The sequence below is a fragment of the Phyllobates terribilis genome, unplaced genomic scaffold (genome assembly GCF_046119375.1).
Source record: "Phyllobates terribilis strain yellow unplaced genomic scaffold, ASM4611937v1 Scaffold_3__8_contigs__length_932513732, whole genome shotgun sequence".
NCBI lineage: Eukaryota > Metazoa > Chordata > Amphibia > Anura > Dendrobatidae > Phyllobates > Phyllobates terribilis.
Window position 1 is genome coordinate 679,741,693 of NW_027362763.1, and position 22,853 is coordinate 679,764,545.

Sequence of the window (22,853 nt, forward strand, 5' to 3'; positions counted from 1 at the left end):
TTGCATGGATTTATATAGTGTGACCTAGTTGTCAAGCACTTTCCAAGTGATGCTAAAATCGCCTGGAAAGCGCTTGTCAATCCACATGCGGAAAAGCATGTGGAAACGCATGTGAATCCGCATGTATTCTGCAGGAAAAACGCATGCACAATCTGCATGCGTTTTTTCTGCCAGGGAGATGCAGAAATGATGCAGAAATTTTCTGCTTCATTTCTGCATCGTGTGCACATACCCTGACACTGATGCACCCTGAGTCTGCAGGACAGCTTGAATTTCTTTTGAACTTGTTTGGGGCTGCTTATCCACCATCCGGACTAGACTGCGTTGAAACCTTTCAGCAATTTTTCTCTGAAAAAGGGAGATTAGCTACAGTGTTCAACAATTTTGGTTCTCAAGTCCTCAGACAGTTCTCTCCACCTCTTTCTGTTCTCCACGCTTAGTGTGGCACACACAGACACACAATGCAAAGATTGAGATGTCTCTCTGGTTTTATATGGTGATTTTCATATTGACCACATCTGGTACTTGACACAGGTGAGTGTGAAGGAGCATCACATGCTTTAAACAAAGTTATTTACCCACAATCTTGGAAAAGTACCAATAATTTTGTCCGGACCATTTTTGGGGTTTTGTGAAATTATGTCCAATTTGCCCTTTTTTTCTCTCTTTTTTTGTGCTGTTCCAATACACACAAAGGAAATAAACATGTGTATAACAAAACATGTGGAATTGCAATAATTTTCTGGGAAAAGTACTTCATTTTCTGGAACAATTTCAAGGGTGACAACACTTTCAGCCATGACAGTAACTCAATCATCTCCAGAGTAGTAGAGTAGTACAGGGAAAATTGGTCACTAGGATTTGCCGTCGCTAGATCATTGATGGTCTGACCACAATCTAAAGAACTCATTCAGACGTCAATGTTTCATCTATGTGTTCTATCCATATCCATTATATTCTATGGTACTATAGTAACACGTCTGGTTTTTGCAGACTAAATGTTAAAAAAAAAAAAAGCAAAAACACAGAGACATGTCTGTTTTTGATTGTAGTCAAAGGAGAAAGGCACCCATTGCTGTTTAAGTGTTTTTCGATCTTCTAGTTGGATGTTTCTATAGTTTCTGAAGTAGAATTATCAGCATTTCATACGTTTTTACACTTTTATTGACAAATACATGAGGCAGGGGCGTACATAGAAATCATGGGGCCCAATAGCAGAAGTTCTAATTGGGACCCTTTCCCCAAAAAAAAAAGAAAAGAAAAACAAAAATTAAATATTTGTCTGTGTCACATAAGAGCAGATCTCACAACTTTCCAGCTTTTACATAGTAATTTTCCTCCTGCTGAAGTCCTAGATTCCTCTTTCATTGCCCCCATAAAGTATGATGTCAACAAAAGTGCCCCCCAAACACAGTATGATACCCCCATGGTGAATTCCTCCATATTAGCCTCCACATGCACAGTATGATGACCCTACTGTACCCCACCTCAACTCCCAAGGCAGAGTATGGTGACCCCAACACAGTATGATCCCCCCACAGCCCTCCATGCAGTATAATGGGCCTACATACAGTATAATGGCCCCACACTGTATAATGGCCCCCACTAGCCCTCCACACAGTATGATGGACCCCACACAAACCTTCACAATGTATAATTGCTTGCATACAATATAATGCCCTCCCCACATAGCCCTCCAAATATTATAATGGCCCCACATAGCCTTCCATGTAGTATAATGCGCCCCCATAATACTCCATATAGTATAATGCACTTGCCATGGTCCTCCATATAATATAATGCACTCACCATGGTCCTCCATACAATATAATGCACAGCCCATAATACTCCATACAGTATAATGCAGACCCCACAGAATAAAATGCAGCCCCCATAGGGTGGAATACTGCCCCCATATAGTATAATGCACCCCACAGTCCTCCAGTATTATGGCCACCATGTACTCACCGATTTTAAAAAATAATAATAAATACAATACTCACCACTCCTCGTTTCCCTGCTGCTCCCGTCTCTACAGTGAGTCTCCTCAGCTCCACTGTCTGACACAGATTAGAGCGCGATGAAGTGACATCATTGCGCCGCTGCATCAGACGCAGAGGGGGAATGATGGGAGAGAGAGCGTCACATGATGCTCTCTCCTCCATCATTGTTTTCAACTGTATCGGTATCTGTCAATACAGTTGAATGCAGAGCGGTGCTGGCTTGCCGGATGGGGGGTGCATGCGCTGAAACCAGGCCCCCCAGGTTCACGGGCCCCACAGCAGTCGTGTGGCCTGCTGCCATTGGCGGTACACCATTGACATGAGGTTTATTTAAAGACTTAATATTTACAGTGTTGATCATTATTTATCAAGACTTCTGCCCTTCGTCCCGGCAGCTGGATATCAGCTACCGTGCCAAATCTTGATTGATGACAATCAGAAGTTTATCACACTTTATCCCTGTCCTTTGCAGTACGAGCCCTGTACTTCCTGCAGTTAATTTCTTTGAAGAAGACCCTTCAGACTGTTTGGGACATCTGGAAGAATGATTGTCTGGAGAAGAAAAGATGATGCTGCCCTGAGCCCTGTGTCTGCCAGCAGTAAAGCCTCCTGAGACCACTCGTCTGAGGGCTTCTCATTCATGGAGGGGCTCACACACAATTTTGCCTAAGAACCTGGCCATAAATAAAGAACAGGATCTAAATATCAACTTCTCCTATCATCCAGGACAATGTGGTGATGATGTTTTTTCCAGCACAGTGGAGATCATGTCACAAGGCAAAAGTGATAACTAAGTGGCTCGGTCAACAAATCATTGACATTTTGGGTCCTCAGCCGGAAACTCCTCAGATCTCAGTCCCATTGAGAACCTGTGATCAATGCTCAAAAAGTGACAAAGAAAAGCCCACAAATTGTGATAACCTTCAAGCTCTGATGAGACAAGAACAAGTGGCCAGACATCCAGCTTCCGGGGGAAGGGCAGAAGTCTGGAGACATAAGGGGCAACTCTGGGAATATTGAGGCTTTATTGAAACTTCATGTATTTGCCAATATGTAGTGTCGGCGTCTCTGCCTCCTGCTGGGCAGAGACGCCGCTCCCCTCACTGCCGCGGTCCTGGTCCGGTGTCCTCCAGCTCCCCTGCTGCTGTTGCGCGCACCGCGCGCAGCTTCCCGGGCACTGTGCTTAGGGCGCGCGCTCTTACCCTCTTAAAGGGGCCACGCGTGCCGTCCTAAAGAGTCCCCGGCCAATGGCCGGAGGACCACTCCTATTATCCTATCTATTCCAAAATGGAGGTGCCTGTGCAAGGTTGTTGTTTGTGTGCTAACACTCTCCTCAGCCCTCAGGTTCCAGTGCCCGCCAGTCTGTCTATCAGCCGTGCCCACCTGCCTGTCTATCAGCCGTGTCCGCCAGCCTGTCTATCAGGTGTGCCCGCCAGTCTATCTGCCGTGCCCGCCAGCCTGTCTACCTGCCGTGCCCGCCGGCTTGTCTACTCAGATCACTCGTCAAGCTACCTGCCGCTGTACCTGTCAGCCTCAGCCACCTGACCTGTGGGAGTCGCCTGCTCTCACACAAGGTCGGTCCCAGAGTGGCACCTGGTTCCCCTGCCAGGTCCCTCCTAAGTTCACAGAGTCGAGTAAGCCGCCGTGTGGCCAGGGTCGGTCCGAGTAGGCACTTAGTTACGCCCCTCTGGTCCCCCCTTGCATCCCAGCACAGAGTTTCCACCACCCGTACTCGTAACACAATAAAAGTGTAAAAATTCATGAAATGTTTATAATTGTCCGTCAGTAACCAGAGAAACATTTGACTAAAAGAGCGAAAACACTGAAGAGGCAAAATGTGAAAAGCAAAATGTGTGAGTCTCAAAAATTTTCGCCACGACTGTAGACAACGCTCTGTGAGCTACGCATCCAGGACCCCACAGACTGATACATTGTAACAAACTAGCAGGGAGATCTGTGGAGCTGGACTCAAAAGTCATGAGAATGTGCCATTATCTCCAGTAGAGCATGACCCCACACTCCCCTTTAATAATCGTCCCTTTTCTTAGAATCAGCAGGAATTGACATTTACTTATCGCTCCAGCGTCCGATCCATTCGCTATGTCCCCAAGGATTCCAGATCCGAATAATATCTTCTAATCTGTTTTTATATTCAATCTAGAGAAAATTACACATTTTTTATCAGTCTCAATCATGAATTCTCTCCATAGTTGGGGGGGGGGGGGGTATTACATACTGATTCGCAGTACAGTGACTCTAATTTAGCTGCAAAGTCTATTGGAGTTATAGGGTGGTGATAAAATGGCAAGTAGAGAAGAAATACACATAGATGCAGAACAGCCATATATGACACTACAGGAGTAATATGAGGACCTAATGCAAGATCTATGACTGCGCATCAAATGTCCTGTATAGTACTGGTCTCCTCATATGAGGCATAGCGACTTATAGGACCCCTGAGTGTTCGAAGACTAAGTGCAACTGCTGCTGTGATACAAACCTGTAATAGTCAATACATCATGTGATAGGGTTTTACTTGTATGTATGCATTGTTTTTTATCACCAGTAGGTGGCAGTGTGCCCATATTATTTACCCCAGCAGTTTATATACCATACATACGCGCTCTCCAGAAACATAATGGCTTCAATTATTTTTAAATTACAAACAAGACAATTGATTGTTGTACTAAATGTCTGATAACAGGAAAAAAATAATCACTCTTTATTACAAAAGCACAAGAACAGTGATATCTATCCTACATGTAAGGGCAGCTATATTATTGCAGAATGGAAAGTGTGATGTATGTTGTATATTTTATAAATAAATAACCCAATATTACCCAATGCTACAGTTTAAAGACTGTTTTAGAGCAATTATATCTGTATAATATTAGTTCTATTCTTGAACATAGGGGGTAGTATTATAGTAGTTATATCCTTGTATATAGGAGAAGTATTATAGTAGTTATATTCTTGTACATAGGGGCAGTATTATAGTAGTTATATTCTTGTATATAGGGGCAGTATTATAGTAGTTATATCCTTGTATATAGGAGCAGTATTATAGTAGTTATATCTTTGTATATAGGAGCAGTATTATAGTAGTTATATCTTTGTATATAGGGGCAGTATTATAGTAGTTATATTCTTGTACATAGGAGCAGTATTATAGTAGTTATATTCTTGTACATAGGGGGCAGTATTATAGTAGTTATATTCTTGTACATAGGAGCAGTATTATAGTAGTTATATTCTTGTATATAGGGGCAGTATTATAGTAGTTATATTCTTGTACATAGGGGGCAGTATTATAGTAGTTATATTCTTGTACATAGGGGCAGTATTATAGTAGTTATATTCTTGTACGTAGGAGCAGTATTATAGTAGTTATATTCTTGTACATAGGAGCAGTATTATAGTAGTTATATCCTTGTATATAGGGGCAGTATTATAGTAGTTATATTCTTGTATATAGGGGCAGTATTATAGTAGTTATATCCTTGTATATAGGAGCAGTATTATAGTAGTTATATCTTTGTATATAGGAGCAGTATTATAGTAGTTATATCTTTGTATATAGGGGCAGTATTATAGTAGTTATATTCTTGTACATAGGAGCAGTATTATAGTAGTTATATTCTTGTACATAGGGGGCAGTATTATAGTAGTTATATTCTTGTACATAGGAGCAGTATTATAGTAGTTATATTCTTGTATATAGGGGCAGTATTATAGTAGTTATATTCTTGTACATAGGGGGCAGTATTATAGTAGTTATATTATTGTACATATGGGCAGTATTATAGTAGTTATATTCTTGTACGTAGGAGCAGTATTATAGTAGTTATATTCTTGTACATAGGGGGCAGTATTATAGTAGTTATATTCTTGTACATAGGGGGCAGTATTATAGTAGTTATATTCTTGTACATAGGGGCAGTATTATAGTAGTTATATTAGTGTATATAGGGGGCAATTTTTATTATAAAAACCAAACAAATACAATTAAAAATTAACAAAATTCCTGCAATAATACAAAACTAGATTCACTTGAATTGTACATACATTCATTACATCTCTAGATTATACAGATAAAGTCCATATAAAGAGTCCACACCTGTGGTTGGAAAAATGAAAAATAAACACTTTGTAAAAGAAACCATCATATTTCAGCACAGTTACACATCCTTCCATAACTTTACACTTTTCTGACTCCTCCTGATTTCTCATGATTTTATCTGGGCTCGGACAATATCTGGTTGACGGTTCATAGATCTGAGTCGGAGTCATCCTGTCCACCACCGGTCTCCATACCAGTCTCTACCTGAGTGCCCACAGGTAAGGGCTTCCGCTTTGGCGGGGGACAGTCCTCTACATCCCTATCACACTCTGTGTCTATTTTTTTAAGTTCATCCTCAAAATCCCCGTTAGACAGAACATCAAACCTATTAGACACGACCATTACTCCTGCAGAACTCTGGACCTTCCTCCTGGCACTCTGGCCAGTGTCATACTCCTCCTCAGGTTTACGGGAGGTCTTGTCCTTTTTCTTCCTTTTACTCTGATTCTGGCTATTTCCTTCAGATACAGATGGTAATACTGAAGTAGCGCCTTCCTGTGACTGCTGCTCCTGAGGGACGACCTCCATGCTCCCCTGTGCCCCCTCTGAGCGCTGCTGCTCTGGTGGTACCTGAGTGGACCCCTGGTGGACCTCTGACAATAAAGCCTCCTCTTCCAGAACCTCTGCCCCCGCCACCAAATCCTCATCAGGAAAGTCCTTACAGATGTTGTGCCAGGCGTCTGGACAGTCCCGGTGAGGGTGGCCGATCTTACCACAGAGGTTGCACCTGATGTTCTGACAGTCTGCAGCTACATGGCCGACTTCCCCGCACAGGCTGCACTTCACCACTGTACAGGTATTCGCCAGGTGACCCGCCTTGCCACATTTGAAGCACTTTCTGGGCTGGCCGGGGTAGAAACATACACCCTTCTCCCTCCCAATAAAGAAGGAGTTGGGTAGGTGGGCAGTGATGTTATTACACTGGCGCAGCTTCACCAGGACCTTCCACCCACCCGTCCAGATACCATCGTTATCTCTGCTTCTGGTGAGGTCAGAGACGAGGTCGCAATGCCTCCGGAGCCACACCACAATGTCCTGCGGGGGAACAGACTCATTCCAGAAGATGACATTAACCGTAACCGTATCTGGCTTAGAGATGAGAATAAAGCTGAACTTACTCCAGCCCTCAGCGTCTCTGAACTTGGGGAAATTGGCCCAGAATCTGTCCAGATCAGACATGAGCTTAAAGCTGACATCATAGCCCTGCCTGTCTGGTAGATTAATTACCGCCCAGATGTTAACTGGCGCAAACCCCATCTGGTGGCACAGGAGCTCCCTGACCACAAACCTCCTGTCGGGCAGATCCTCCTTGGCACCTCTGTGCCTGAAGCGCACGACGTTCCTCCGTTTAAAACGCCTGGCCGGTATAATTAGCGCCAGAGGTAAAGGACGGAGCGCCACGGCTCCAGGCATTACTGGGGGGAACTTGCGGGGTCACACTGGGCTGACTGACAGGGTGAGGGTCTGCTGCAGGGGGACCCTGTGTGCTTGGAATCAAAGGAGGAAAATCACAGACATTATCATGCACATTGTTATCATCAACATCAATGTCATTATCATACTGCGCCATGTCCACCACAGATTCTGTGCTCACTCCAGCCCCCGACCCCACAGATACAGTATGATTATCCCCAGCATGAGAGTCCTGCTGGGCACCACCAGAAACTAATGACACATGTCCACTGTCCGGCTGCTGTGCTGGGCATCCTGGGACTTGTAGTACCACCGTTGTACCCTGCACTCCATGCTCCTGCTTGGGACCTGCCGCAGGCTGTTGCGGCTCCTGGTGCAGTCCCTTTTGGAACAAGAAGCTTGCGGGTTGCAGCACTGGCCGCACCTGCTTCTGGGGCCCACCTGGGACAATGTCTGACTGCGAATCAGCAGAATACGGCATATTGAACATAAACGGTTTCTGGTTCCTGTAAGTCTCTGCCAGGGGCCCCATCCTCTCAAACACACAGTCTATGTCCTTCACCACATTTGCCAGCTCTACCCCCATTGAGTTCAGCTTCCGGTCATACACGGTGTGATCCCCGGGATCCTCAGCCTTTATTTTATATGCACAGTCTATTGATACCTGTATTAGCTGTTTCTGCTGCTGTAACTCACGCAACCTCTCCACCAGTCCTGGGATGTCCTCTGCAATCTGCAGCCCTGCTGCACATGGAGTCTCCTGGGATCCTGCCTTCAGCGAGCTCTCTGGCTGCTTGGACTTAGATGTCTCCTTGGGTTTTACCACCGCTGGTTTCGTGGCTCCGGGCTCCACAGCACTATTACTGCTGCCACCTGACTGCGACCTCGTGCGTCCAGAGCCCACCATGCTGGTCACCACGTGCTTCTGCTGCAGGTTCTCCTGGAGGGTCTGTCTCTCCAGAGATGTCCTCCTCTGCCGGCTTGGAGTGAGCTGCACACCTGAGGCTGGTGATGGGATCTGCCTCACCTCCTGGCCAACAAGCTGCTTTCCTCCATTCAGCTTCCCAGCAGTAGATTCCTTCTGGATCTTTCCTAATTGCACTTCACTCTGCTTGCCTTGGCTGGCCGACTGCTTTACTGTCACCTTCTTACATACAACCATGGCTTTTCCTTCTTCCTTTACTTTACTCACTTTCAAAACTCCATCTTTCTTGTTGCTGCTGTTACTTCCATTCGGAGCTTTCTTCTCCTCAGAGATCGCTTTGGGATTTGCATCCACATTAGAAAGAGCTTGGGAGTTTCCTCCCAGTGTAGGCCTGGAAGCCTGGGCCTTGCTTGGAGAGCTTACCCGCCCAGGGAGGCCCCTCCCCGGGCTTGCTCCAGACATCAGGAGAACCACTGACACACGTCCTCCCAGCTAGGAGGCAGTATTATAGTAGTTATATTCTTGTACATAGGAGCAGTATTATAGTAGTTATATTCTTGTACATAGGGGGCAGTATTATAGTAGTTATATTCCTGTACATAGGGGGCAGTATTATAGTAGTTATATTCTTGTACATTGGGGCAGTATTGTAGTAGTTATATTCTTGTACATAGGGGGCAGTATTATAGTAGTTATAATCCTGTACATAGGGGGCAGTATTATAGTAGTTATATTCTTGTACATTGGGGCAGTATTGTAGTAGTTATATTCTTGTACATAGGAGCAGTATTATAGTAGTTATATTCTTGTACATTGGGGCAGTGTTATAGTAGTTATATTCTTGTACATAGGAGCAGTATTATAGTAGTTATATTCTTGTACATAGGGGGCAGTATTATAGTAGTTATAATCCTGTACATAGGGGGCAGTATTATAGTAGTTATATTCTTGTACATTGGGGCAGTATTGTAGTAGTTATATTCTTGTACATAGGGAGCAGTATTATGGTAGTTATATTCTTGTACATAGGGGGCAGTATTATAGTAGTTATATTCTTGTACATAGGGGCAGTATTATAGTAGTTATATTCTTGTACATAGGAGCAGTATTATAATAGTTATATTCTTGTACATAGGGGCAGTATTATAGCAGTTATATTGTTGTACATAGGAGCAGTATTATAATAGTTATATTCTTGTACATAGGAGCAGTATTATAGTAGTTATATTCTTGTACATAGGAGCAGTATTATAGTAGTTATATTCTTGGACATAGGGGACAGTATTATAGAAGTTATATTCTTGTACATAGGAGCAGTATTATAGTAGTTATATTCTTGTACATAGTGGCCAGTATTATAGTAGTTATATTCTTGTACATAGGAGCAGTATTATAGTAGTTATATTCTTGTACATAGGAGCAGTATTATAGTAGTTATATTCTTGTATATAGGAGCAGTATTATAGTAGTTATATTCTTGTACATAGGGGGCAGTATTATAGTAGTTATATTCTTGTACATAGGTGCAGTATTATAGTAGTTATATTCATATACATAGGAGCAGTATTATAGTAGTTATATTCTTGTACATAGGAGCAGTATTATAGTAGTTATATTCTTGTACATAGGAGCAGTATTATAGTAGTTATATTCTTGTACATAGGGGCAGTATTATAGTAGTTATATTCTTGTATATAGGAGCAGTATTATAGTAGTTATATTCATATACATAGGAGCAGTATTATAGTAGTTATATTCTTGTACATAGGAGCAGTATTATAGTAGTTATATTCTTGTACATAGGAGGAGTATTATAGTAGCTATATTCTTGTACATACTACAGCAGCAGTATTATAGTAGTTATATTCTTGTACATAGGGGGCAGTATTATAGTAGTTATATTCTTGTACATAGGAGCAGTATTATAGTATTTATATTATTGTACATAGGAGCAGTATTATAGTAGTTATATTCTTGTACATAGGGAGCAGTATTATAGTAGTTATATTCTTGTACATAGGGGGCAGTATTATAGTAGTTATATTCTTGTACATAGGAGCAGTAATATAGTAGTTATACTCTTATACATAGGAGCAGTATTATAGTAGTTATATTCATATACATAGGAGCAGTATTATAGTAGTTATATTCTTGCACATAGGGAGCAGTATTATAGTAGTTATATTCATATACATAGGAGCAGTATTATAGTAGTTATATTCATATACATAGGAGCAGTATTATAGTAGTTATATTCTTGTACACAGGAGCAGTATTGTAGCAGTTATATTCTTGTACATAGGAGCAGTATTATAGTAGTTATATTCTTATACATAGGAGCAGTATTATAGTAGTTATATTCTTGTACATAGGGGGCAGTATTATAGTAGTTATATTCTTGTACATAGGAGCAGTATTATAGTAGTTATATTCATATACATAGGAGCAGTATTATAGTAGTTATATTCTTGTACATAGGAGCAGTATTATAGTAGTTATATTCTTGTAGATAGGGGGCAGTATTATAGTAGTTATATTCTTGTACATAGGGGCAGTATTATAGTAGTTATATTCTTGTACATAGGAGCAGTATTATAGTAGTTATATTCTTGTATATAGGAGCAGTATTATAGTAGTTATATTCTTGTACATAGGGGGCAGTATTATAGTAGTTATATTCTTGTACAAAGGAGCAGTATTATAGTAGTTATATTCATATACATAGGAGCAGTATTATAGTAGTTATATTCTTGTACATAGGAGCAGTATTATAGTAGTTATATTCTTGTACATAGGGGCAGTATTATAGTAGTTATATTCTTGTACATAGGAGCAGTATTATAGTAGTTATATTGATATACATAGGAGCAGTATTATAGTAGTTATATTCTTGTACATAGGAGCAGTATTATAGTAGTTATATTCTTGTACATAGGGGCAGTATTATAGTAGTTATATTCTTGTACATAGGGGGCAGTATTATAGTAGTTATATTAGTGTATATAGAGGGCAGTGTTATAGTAGTTATATTCTTGTACATAGGAGCAGTATTATAGTAGTTATATTCTTATACATAGGGGGCAGTATTATAGTAGTTATATTCCTGTACATAGGGGGCAGTATTATAGTAGTTATATTCTTGTACATTGGGGCAGTATTGTAGTAGTTATATTCTTGTACATAGGGAGCAGTATTATGGTAGTTATATTCTTGTACATAGGGGGCAGTATTATAGTAGTTATATTCCTGTACATAGGGGGCAGTATTATAGTAGTTATATTCTTGTACATAGGGGCAGTATTATAGTAGTTATATTCTTGTACATAGGAGCAGTATTATAATAGTTATATTCTTGTACATAGGGGCAGTATTATAGTAGTTATATTCTTGTACATAGGAGCAGTATTATAATAGTTATATTCTTGTACATAGGAGCAGTATTATAGTAGTTATATTCTTGTACATAGGAGCAGTATTATAGTAGTTATATTCTTGGACATAGGGGACAGTATTATAGAAGTTATATTCTTGTACATAGGAGCAGTATTATAGTAGTTATATTCTTGTACATAGTGGCCAGTATTATAGTAGTTATATTCTTGTACATAGGAGCAGTATTATAGTAGTTATATTCTTGTACATAGGAGCAGTATTATAGTAGTTATATTCTTGTATATAGGAACAGTATTATAGTAGTTATATTCTTGTACATAGGGGGCAGTATTATAGTAGTTATATTCTTGTACATAGGAGCAGTATTATAGTAGTTATATTCATATACATAGGAGCAATATTATAGTAGTTATATTCTTGTACATAGGAGCAGTATTATAGTAGTTATATTCTTGTACATAGGAGCAGTATTATAGTAGTTATATTCTTGTACATAGGGGCAGTATTATAGTAGTTATATTCTTGTATATAGGAGCAGTATTATAGTAGTTATATTCATATACATAGGAGCAGTATTATAGTAGTTATATTCTTGTACATAGGAGCAGTATTATAGTAGTTATATTCTTGTACATAGGAGCAGTATTATAGTAGCTATATTCTTGTACATACTACAGCAGCAGTATTATAGTAGTTATATTCTTGTACATAGGGGGCAGTATTATAGTAGTTATATTCTTGTACATAGGAGCAGTATTATAGTATTTATATTATTGTACATAGGAGCAGTATTATAGTAGTTATATTCTTGTACATAGGGAGCAGTATTATAGTAGTTATATTCTTGTACATAGGGGGCAGTATTATAGTAGTTATATTCTTGTACATAGGAGCAGTAATATAGTAGTTATACTCTTATACATAGGAGCAGTATTATAGTAGTTATATTCATATACATAGGAGCAGTATTATAGTAGTTGTATTCTTGCACATAGGGAGCAGTATTATAGTAGTTATATTCATATACATAGGAGCAGTATTATAGTAGTTATATTCATATACATAGGAGCAGTATTATACTAGTTATATTCTTGTACACAGGAGCAGTATTGTAGCAGTTATATTCATGTACATAGGAGCAGTATTATAGTAGTTATATTCTTATACATAGGAGCAGTATTATAGTAGTTATATTCTTGTACATAGGGGGCAGTATTATAGTAGTTATATTCTTGTACATAGGAGCAGTATTATAGTAGTTATATTCATATACATAGGAGCAGTATTATAGTAGTTATATTCTTGTACATAGGAGCAGTATTATAGTAGTTATATTCTTGTAGATAGGGGGCAGTATTATAGTAGTTATATTCTTGTACATAGGGGCAGTATTATAGTAGTTATATTCTTGTACATAGGAGCAGTATTATAGTAGTTATATTCTTGTATATAGGAGCAGTATTATAGTAGTTATATTCTTGTACATAGGGGGCAGTATTATAGTAGTTATATTCTTGTACATAGGAGCAGTATTATAGTAGTTATATTCATATACATAGGAGCAGTATTATAGTAGTTATATTCTTGTACATAGGAGCAGTATTATAGTAGTTATATTCTTGTACAGAGGGGCAGTATTATAGTAGTTATATTCTTGTACATAGGAGCAGTATTATAGTAGTTATATTGATATACATAGGAGCAGTATTATAGTAGTTATATTCTTGTACATAGGAGCAGTATTATAGTAGTTATATTCTTGTACATAGGGGGCAGTATTATAGTAGTTATATTAGTGTATATAGGGGCAGTGTTATAGTAGTTATATTCTTGTACATAGGAGCAGTATTATAGTAGTTATATTCTTGTACATAGGGGGCAGTATTATAGTAGTTATATTCCTGTACATAGGGGGCAGTATTATAGTAGTTATATTCTTGTACATTGGGGAAGTATTGTAGTAGTTATATTCTTGTACATAGGGAGCAGTATTATGGTATTTATATTCTTTTACATAGGGGGCAGTATTATAGTAGTTATATTCTTGTACATAGGGGCAGTATTATAGTAGTTATATTCTTGTACATAGGAGCAGTATTATAATAGTTATATTCTTGTACATAGGAGCAGTATTATAGTAGTTATATTCTTGTACATAGGAGCAGTATTATAGTAGTTATATTCTTGGACATAGGGGACAGTATTATAGAAGTTATATTCTTGTACATAGGAGCAGTATTATAGTAGTTATATTCTTGTACATAGGTGGCAGTATTATAGTAGTTATATTCTTGTACATAGGAGCAGTATTATAGTAGTTATATTCATATACATAGGAGCAGTATTATAGTAGTTATATTCTTGTACATAGGAGCAGTATTATAGTAGTTATATTCTTGTACATAGGAGCAGTATTATAGTAGATATATTCTTGTACATAGGGGCAGTATTATAGTAGTTATATTCTTGTATATAGGAGCAGTATTATAGTAGTTATATTCATATACATAGGAGCAGTATTATAGTAGTTATATTCTTGTACATAGGAGCAGTATTATAGTAGTTATATTCTTGTACATAGGAGCAGTATTATAGTAGTTATATTCTTGTACATACGAGCAGTATTATAGTAGTTATATTCTTGTACATAGGAGCAGTATTATAGTAGTTATATTCTTGTACATAGGGGGCAGTATTATATTCTTGTACATAGGAGCAGTATTATAGTATTTATATTATTGTACATAGGAGCAGTATTATAGTAGTTATATTCTTGTACATAGGGAGCAGTATTATAGTAGTTATATTCTTGTATATAGGAGCAGTATTATAGTAGTTATATTCTTGTACATAGGAGCAGTATTATAGTAGTTATATTCTTGTATATAGGAGCAGTATTATAGTAGTTATATTCATATACATAGGAGCAGTATTATAGTAGTTATATTCTTGTACATAGGAGCAGTATTATAGTAGTTATATTCTTGTACATAGGAGCAGTATTATAGTAGTTATATTCTTGTATATAGGAGCAGTATTATAGTAGTTATATTCTTGTACATAGGAGCAGTATTATAGTAGTTATATTCTTGTACATAGGGGGCAGTATTATAGTAGTTATATTCTTGTACACAGGAGCAGTATTATAGTATTTATATTATTGTACATAGGAGCAGTATTATAGTAGTTATATTCTTGTACATAGGGAGCAGTATTATAGTAGTTATATTCTTGTACATAGGGGGCAGTATTATAGTAGTTATATTCTTGTACATAGGGAGCAGTATTATAGTAGTTATATTCATATACATAGGAGCAGTATTATAGTAGTTATATTCATATACATAGGAGCAGTATTATAGTAGTTATATTCTTGTACACAGGAGCAGTATTGTAGCAGTTATATTCTTGTACATAGGAGCAGTATTATAGTAGTTATATTCTTGTACATACGAGCAGTATTATAGTAGTTATATTCTTGTACATAGGGGGCAGTATTATAGTAGTTATATTCTTGTACATAGGAGCAGTATTATAGTAGTTATATTCATATACATAGGAGCAGTATTATAGTAGTTATATTCTTGTACATAGGAGCAGTATTATAGTAGTTATATTCTTGTACATAGGGGGCAGTATTATAGTAGTTATATTCTTGTACATAGGGGCAGTATTATAGTAGTTATATTCTTGTACATAGGGGCAGTATTATAGTAGTTATATTCTTGTATATAGGAGCAGTATTATAGTAGTTATATTCTTGTACATAGGGGGCAGTATTATAGTAGTTATATTCTTGTACATAGGAGCGGTATTATAGTAGTTATATTCATATACATAGGAGCAGTATTATAGTAGTTATATTCTTGTACATAGGAGCAGTATTATAGTAGTTATATTCCTGTACATAGGGGGCAGTATTATAGTAGTTATATTCTTGTACATTGGGGCAGTATTGTAGTAGTTATATTCTTGTACATAGGGAGCAGTATTATAGTAGTTATATTCCTGTACATAGGGGGCAGTATTATAGTAGTTATATTCTTGTACATTGGGGCAGTATTGTAGTAGTTATATTCTTGTACATAGGGAGCAGTATTATGGTATTTATATTCTTTTACATAGGGGGCAGTATTATAGTAGTTATATTCTTGTACATAGGGGCAGTATTATAGTAGTTATATTCTTGTACATAGGAGCAGTATTATAATAGTTATATTCTTGTACATAGGAGCAGTATTATAGTAGTTATATTCTTGTACATAGGAGCAGTATTATAGTAGTTATATTCTTGGACATAGGGGACAGTATTATAGAAGTTATATTCTTGTACATAGGAGCAGTATTATAGTAGTTATATTCTTGTACATAGTGGCCAGTATTATAGTAGTTATATTCTTGTACATAGGAGCAGTATTATAGTAGTTATATTCTTGTACATAGGAGCAGTATTATAGTAGTTATATTCTTGTATATAGGAACAGTATTATAGTAGTTATATTCTTGTACATAGGTGGCAGTATTATAGTAGTTATATTCTTGTACATAGGAGCAGTATTATAGTAGTTATATTCATATACATAGGAGCAGTATTATAGTAGTTATATTCTTGTACATAGGAGCAGTATTATAGTAGTTATATTCTTGTACATAGGAGCAGTATTATAGTAGTTATATTCTTGTACATAGGGGCAGTATTATAGTAGTTATATTCTTGTATATAGGAGCAGTATTATAGTAGTTATATTCATATTCATAGGAGCAGTATTATAGTAGTTATATTCTTGTACATAGGAGCAGTATTATAGTAGTTATATTCTTGTACATAGGAGCAGTATTATAGTAGCTATATTCTTGTACATACTACAGCAGCAGTATTATAGTAGTTATATTCTTGTACATAGGGGGCAGTATTATAGTAGTTATATTCTTGTACATAGGAGCAGTATTATAGTATTTATATTATTGTACATAGGAGCAGTATTATAGTAGTTATATTCTTGTACATAGGGAGCAGTATTATAGTAGTTATATTCTTATACATAGGGGGCAGTATTATAGTAGTTATATTCTTGTACATAGGGAGCAGTATTATAGTAGTTATATTCATATACATAGGAGCAGTATTATAGTAGTTATATTCATATACATAGGAGCAGTATTATAGTAGTTATATTCTTGTACACAGGAGCAGTATTGTAGCAGTTATATTCTTGTACATAGGAGCAGTATTATAGTAGTTATATTCTTGTACATACGAGCCGTATTATAGTAGTTATATTCTTGTACATAGGGGGCAGTATTATAGTAGTTATATTCTTGTACATAGGAGCAGTATTATAGTAGTTATATTCATATACATAGGAGCAGTATTATAGTAGTTATATTCTTGTACATAGGAGCAGTATTATAGTAGTTATATTCTTGTACATAGGGGGCAGTATTATAGTAGTTATATTCTTGTACATAGGGGCAGTATTATAGTAGTTATATTCTTGTACATAGGAGCAGTATTATAGTAGTTATATTCTTGTATATAGGAGCAGTATTATAGTAGTTATATTCTTGTACATAGGGGGCAGTATTATAGAAGTTATATTCTTGTACATAGGAGCGGTATTATAGTAGTTATATTCATATACATAGGAGCAGTATTATAGTAGTTATATTCTTGTACATAGGAGCAGTATTATAGTAGTTATATTCTTGTACATAGGGGCAGTATTATAGTAGTTATATTCTTGTACATAGGAGCAGTATTATAGTAGTTATATTGATATACATAGGAGCAGTATTATAGTAGTTATATTCTTATACATAGGAGCAGTATTATAGTAGTTATATTCTTGCACATAGGAGCAGTATTATAGTAGCTATATTCTTGTACATACTATAGGAGCAGTATTATAGTAGTTATATTCTTGTACATAGGAGCAGTATTATAGTAGTTATATTCTTGCACATAGGAGCAGTATTATAGTAGCTATATTCTTGTACATACTATAGGAGCAGTATTATAGTAGTTATATTCTTGTACATAGGGGGCAGTATTATAGTAGTTATATTCTTGTACATAGGGGGCAGTATTATAGTAGTTTTATTCTTGTACATAGGAGCAGTATTATAGTAGTTATATTATTGTACATAGGAGCAGTATTATAGTAGTTATATTCTTGTACATAGGGAGCAGTATTATAGTAGTTATATTCTTGTACATAGGGGGCAGTATTATAGTAGTTATATTCTTGTACATAGGGGGCAGTATTATAGTAGTTTTATTCTTGTACATAGGAGCAGTATTATAGTAGTTATATTCTTGTACATAGGAGCAGTATTATAGTAGTTATATTCTTGTACATAGGGAGCAGTATTATAGTAGTTATATTCTTGTACATAGGGGGCAGTATTATAGTAGTTATATTCTTGTACATAGGAGCAGTAATATAGTAGTTATACTCTTGTACATAGGAGCAGTATTATAGTAGTTATATTCATATACATAGGAGCAGTATTATAGTAGTTATATTCTTGCACATAGGGAGCAGTATTATAGTAGTTATATTCTTGTACATAGGAGCAGTATTATAGTAGTTATATTCATATACATAGGAGCAGTATTATAGTAGTTATATTCATATACATAGGAGCAGCATTATAGTAGTTATATTCTTGTACACAGGAGCAGTATTATAGTAGTTATATTCTTATACATAGGAGCAGTATTATAGTAGTTATATTCATATACATAGGAGCAGTATTATAGTAGTTATATTCTTGTACATAGGGGGCAGTATTATAGTAGTTATATTCGTGTACATAGAGGGCAGTATTATAGTATTGATATTCTTGTACATAGGAGCAGTATTATAGTAGTTATATTCTTGTACATAGAGGGCAGTATTATAGTGGTTATATTCTTGTACATAGGGAGCAGTATTATAGTAGCTATATTCCTGTACATTGGGGGCAGTATTATAGCAGTTATATTCTTGTACATAGGAGCAGTATTATAGTAGTTATATTCATATACATAGGAGCAGTATTATAGTAGTTATATTCATATACATAGGAGCAGTATTATAGTAGTTATATTCTTGTACATAGGAGCAGTATTGTAGTAGTTATATTCTTGTACATAGGAGCAGTATTATAGTAGTTATATTCTTGTACATAGGAGCAGTATTATAGTAGTTATATTCTTGTACATAGGGGGCAGTATTATAGTAGTTATACTTTTGTACATAGGGGCAGTATTATAGTGTTTATATTCTTGTACATATTGGGCAGTATTATAGTAGTTATATTCTTGTACATAGAGGGCAGTATTATAGTAGTTATATTCTTGTATATAGGGGCAGTATTATAGTAGTTATATTCTTGTACAAAAAAGCAGTATTATAGTAGTTATACTCTTGGACATAGGGGCAGTATTATAGTAATATTCTTGTACATAGGGGGCAGTATTATAGTAGTTATATTCTTGTACATAGGGGGCAGTATTATAGTAGTTACATCCTTGTATATAGGGGAAGTTTTATAGTAGTTATATTCTTGAACGTAGGGGACAGTATTATAGTAGTTATATTTTTGAGCATAGGGGGGCAGTATTATAGCAGTTTTATTCTTGCACATGGGGCAGTATTATAGTAATTATATTCTTGCACATAGGGAGCAGTATTATAGTAGTAACAACCTTGAACATAGGGGCAGTATTATAGTAGTTATATTCTTGTACATAAGGGGCAGTATTATAGTAGTTTTATTCTTGTACATTGGAGCAGTATTATAGTTTATATATTCTTGTACATAGGGGCAGTATTATAGTAGTTATATTCTTGTACATAGGGGCAGTATTATAGTAGTTATATTCTTGTACATAGGTGCAGTATTATAGTAATATTCTTGTACATAGGGGGCAGTATTATAGTAGTTATATTCTTGTACATAGGGGGCAGTTTTATAGTAGTTACATCCTTGTATATAGGGGAAGCTTTATAGTAGTTATCTTCTTGTACGTAGGGGGCAGTATTATAGTAGTTATATTTTTGAGCATAGGGGGGCAGTATTATAGTAGTTATATTCTTGTACATAGGAGCAGTATTATAGCAGTTTTATTCTTGCACATGGGGCAGTATTATAGTAATTATATTCTTGCACATAGGGAGCAGTATTATAGTAGTAACAACCTTGAACATAGGGGCAGTATTATAGTAGTTATATTCTTGTACATAAGGGGCAGTATTAGGTAGTTATATTATTCAAGTGGCAGTATTATAGCATGTGCATTCTTGTTGAATTCCAAAGTTAAAATGTAGCACAATGTGTAAACTGTCATGCAGTACTTAAATATTAACACAATGATAATCAAACAACATATGTACAGTACAGACCAAAAGTTTGGACACACTTTCTCATTTATAGATTTTTCGGTGTTTTCACACTGAAAGCATCAAAACTATGAATTAACACATGTGGAATTATATATTTAACAAAAATGTGTGAAACAACTGAAAATATGTCTTACATTCTAGGTTCTTCAAAGTAGCCACCTTTTGCTGTGATGACTGCTTTGCACACTCTTGGCATTCTCTTGATGAGCTTCAAGAGGTAGTCACCGGAAATGGTCTTCCAACAATCTTGAAGGAGTTCCCAGAGATGCTTAGCACTTGTTGGCCCTTTTGCCTTCACTCTGCGGTCCAGCTCACCCCAAACCATCTCGATTGGGTTCAGGTCTGGTGACTGTGTAGGCCAGGTCATCTGGCGTAGCACCCTATCACTCTACTTCTTGGTCAAATAGCCCTTGTACAGCCTGGAGGTGTGTTTGAGGTCATTGTCCTGTTGAAAATTAAATGATGATCCAACTAAACGCAAACCGGATGGAATAGCATGCCGCTGCAAGATGCTGTGGTAGCCATGCTGGTTCAGTATGCCTTCAATTTTCAATAAATCCCCAACAGTGTCTCCAGCAAAGCACCCCCACACCATCACACCTCCTCCTCCATGCTTCACGGTGGGAACCAGGCATGTAGAGTCCATCCGTTCACCTTTTCTGCGTCACACAAAGACGCAGTGGTTGGAACCAAAGATCTCAAGTTTGGACTCATCAGACGAAAGCACAGATTTCCACTGGTCTAATGTCCATTCCTTGTGTTCTTTAGCCCAAACAAGTCTCTTCTGCTTGTTGCCTGTCCTTAGCAGTGGTTTCCTAGCAGCTATTTTACCATGAAGGCCTGCTGCACAAAGTCTCCTCTTAACAGTTGTTGTAGAGATGTGTCTGCTGCTAGAACTCTGTGTGGCATTGACCTGGTCTCTAATCTGAGCTGCTGTTAACCTGCGATTTCTGAGGCTGGTGACTCGGATAAACTTATTCTCAGAAGTAGAGGTGACTCTTGGTCTTCCTTTCCTGGGGCGGTCCTCATGTGAGCCAGTTTCTTTGTAGCGCTTGATGGCTTTTGCAACTGCACTTGGGGACACTTTCAAAGTTTGCCCAATTTTTCGGACTGACTGAGCTTCATTTCTTAAAGTAATGATGGCCACTCGTTTTTCTTTACTTAGCTGTTTTTTTCTTGCCATAATACAAATTCTAACAGTCTATTCAGTAGGACTATCAGCTGTGTATCCACCTGACTTCTGCACAACACAACTGATGGTCCCAACCCCATTTATAAGGCAAGAAATCCCCCTTATTAAACCTGACAGGGCACACCTGTGAAGTGAAAACCATTTCCGTTGACTACCTCTTGAAGCTCATCAAGAGAATGCCAAGAGTGTGCAAAGCAGTCATCAAAGCAAAAGGTGGCTACTTTGAAGAACCTAGAATATAAGACATATTTTCAGTTGTTTCACACTTTTTTAAGTATATAATTCCACATGTGTTAATTCATAGTTTTGATGCCTTCAGTGTGAATGTACAATTTTCATAGTCATGAAAATGCAGAAAAATCTTTAAATGAGAAGGTGTGTCCAAACTTTTGGTCTGTACTGTATGTAATGCCTAACTATTAACCTAAACAGTATGAACACCATATACAGTGTAATGCAGCGGCTTGAATGGAGCAGTATTCCCAGACGGAATGAAGATTAGATGTCCAGCTGCAAATGTTCTGCAGCAAAATGGAGTGTCCTTAAGAAATGCAGGAGCTGATAAAGATGGCTGTGAAGGGAGCAGCAGATGAGACTGAAGCTGTTGAACGATTAAAGTGCCTGTTAAAATCACGGCAGCAGGTATTTGAGAAAAAACAACAGGACTCACAGCAGGCATTTGAGAAACGACATCAGGTCTTTGTACAGGAAGGGCAGGAGCTGTTGGCCCTTTACAGAATGGCGGTAGCAGACCATTCCTTGAGTTCTCCTGTGGCGCCGGTGCTATTCCAGAGTGCCCAGGGAGGTCGTAAGATATGTTGTGAGCTGGGTCCTAAGACTATTGCTGGTTTTTGTTGTAAAAATCCCCACACAGGTGTGGGTGTCCAAAAGGGGACGGAGTCTCAAAAGGGGACGGCGTTTCAAAAGAGCGTAGAGTATAGAAAACCAAAATTGGTTACTGGTTGCGGGTTGGTACCGCCTAAAAATGACAATTTGACCGTTGATAACTGATTAGCTCCAGTAGAAGGGGTTGACGTCAAAGTGGGAGGTGACTTGTTGGCCCACAACACCATGGGGAGTGACACAGACCCCATAGCTGATGGTGACACTACGAAAGTAGAAAGAGAGTTCAGTCAGGAGGAGCTAGACGAGGTGAGAAAGTCCCCCTCTCGTCGTCGACGGCACAAGGGCCACAAAAAAGTTGCTCCTGTAGATTTTGCTGAAAGGGCAAATAAAGAAAATGCAATGTTGTGTGCCTTTATTCCGAGACAGAAGGATCAGTATCCGACAGCCCTGAAAGAGGAGGCGGCCAGTCATGACCAAGAGCTGGAGCCTGTCAGGCAGCAGTGTCAGAGTGATGTGCAGCAACTAAGGAAAAACCTGGAGAACGGGTCCTCAGACCAGCTGAACCTGGAGT

At 37.6% G+C, this 22,853-nt stretch overlaps 1 protein-coding gene across 7 annotated transcripts in view; it reads right to left on the reverse strand.

The window, feature by feature from the left end:
- The window catches only part of LOC141257345 (calpain-13-like), a 326,649-nt gene that overhangs the window by 172,305 nt on the left and 131,491 nt on the right, over positions 1-22,853 (reverse strand). For all 7 annotated transcript variants that reach the window (XM_073671805.1, XM_073671804.1, XM_073671809.1 and 4 more), the window contains exon 8: positions 4,075-4,160. In XM_073671805.1, coding sequence (XP_073527906.1) covers positions 4,075-4,160 — 86 coding nt within the window. The remainder of the gene's footprint in view (positions 1-4,074; positions 4,161-22,853) is intronic.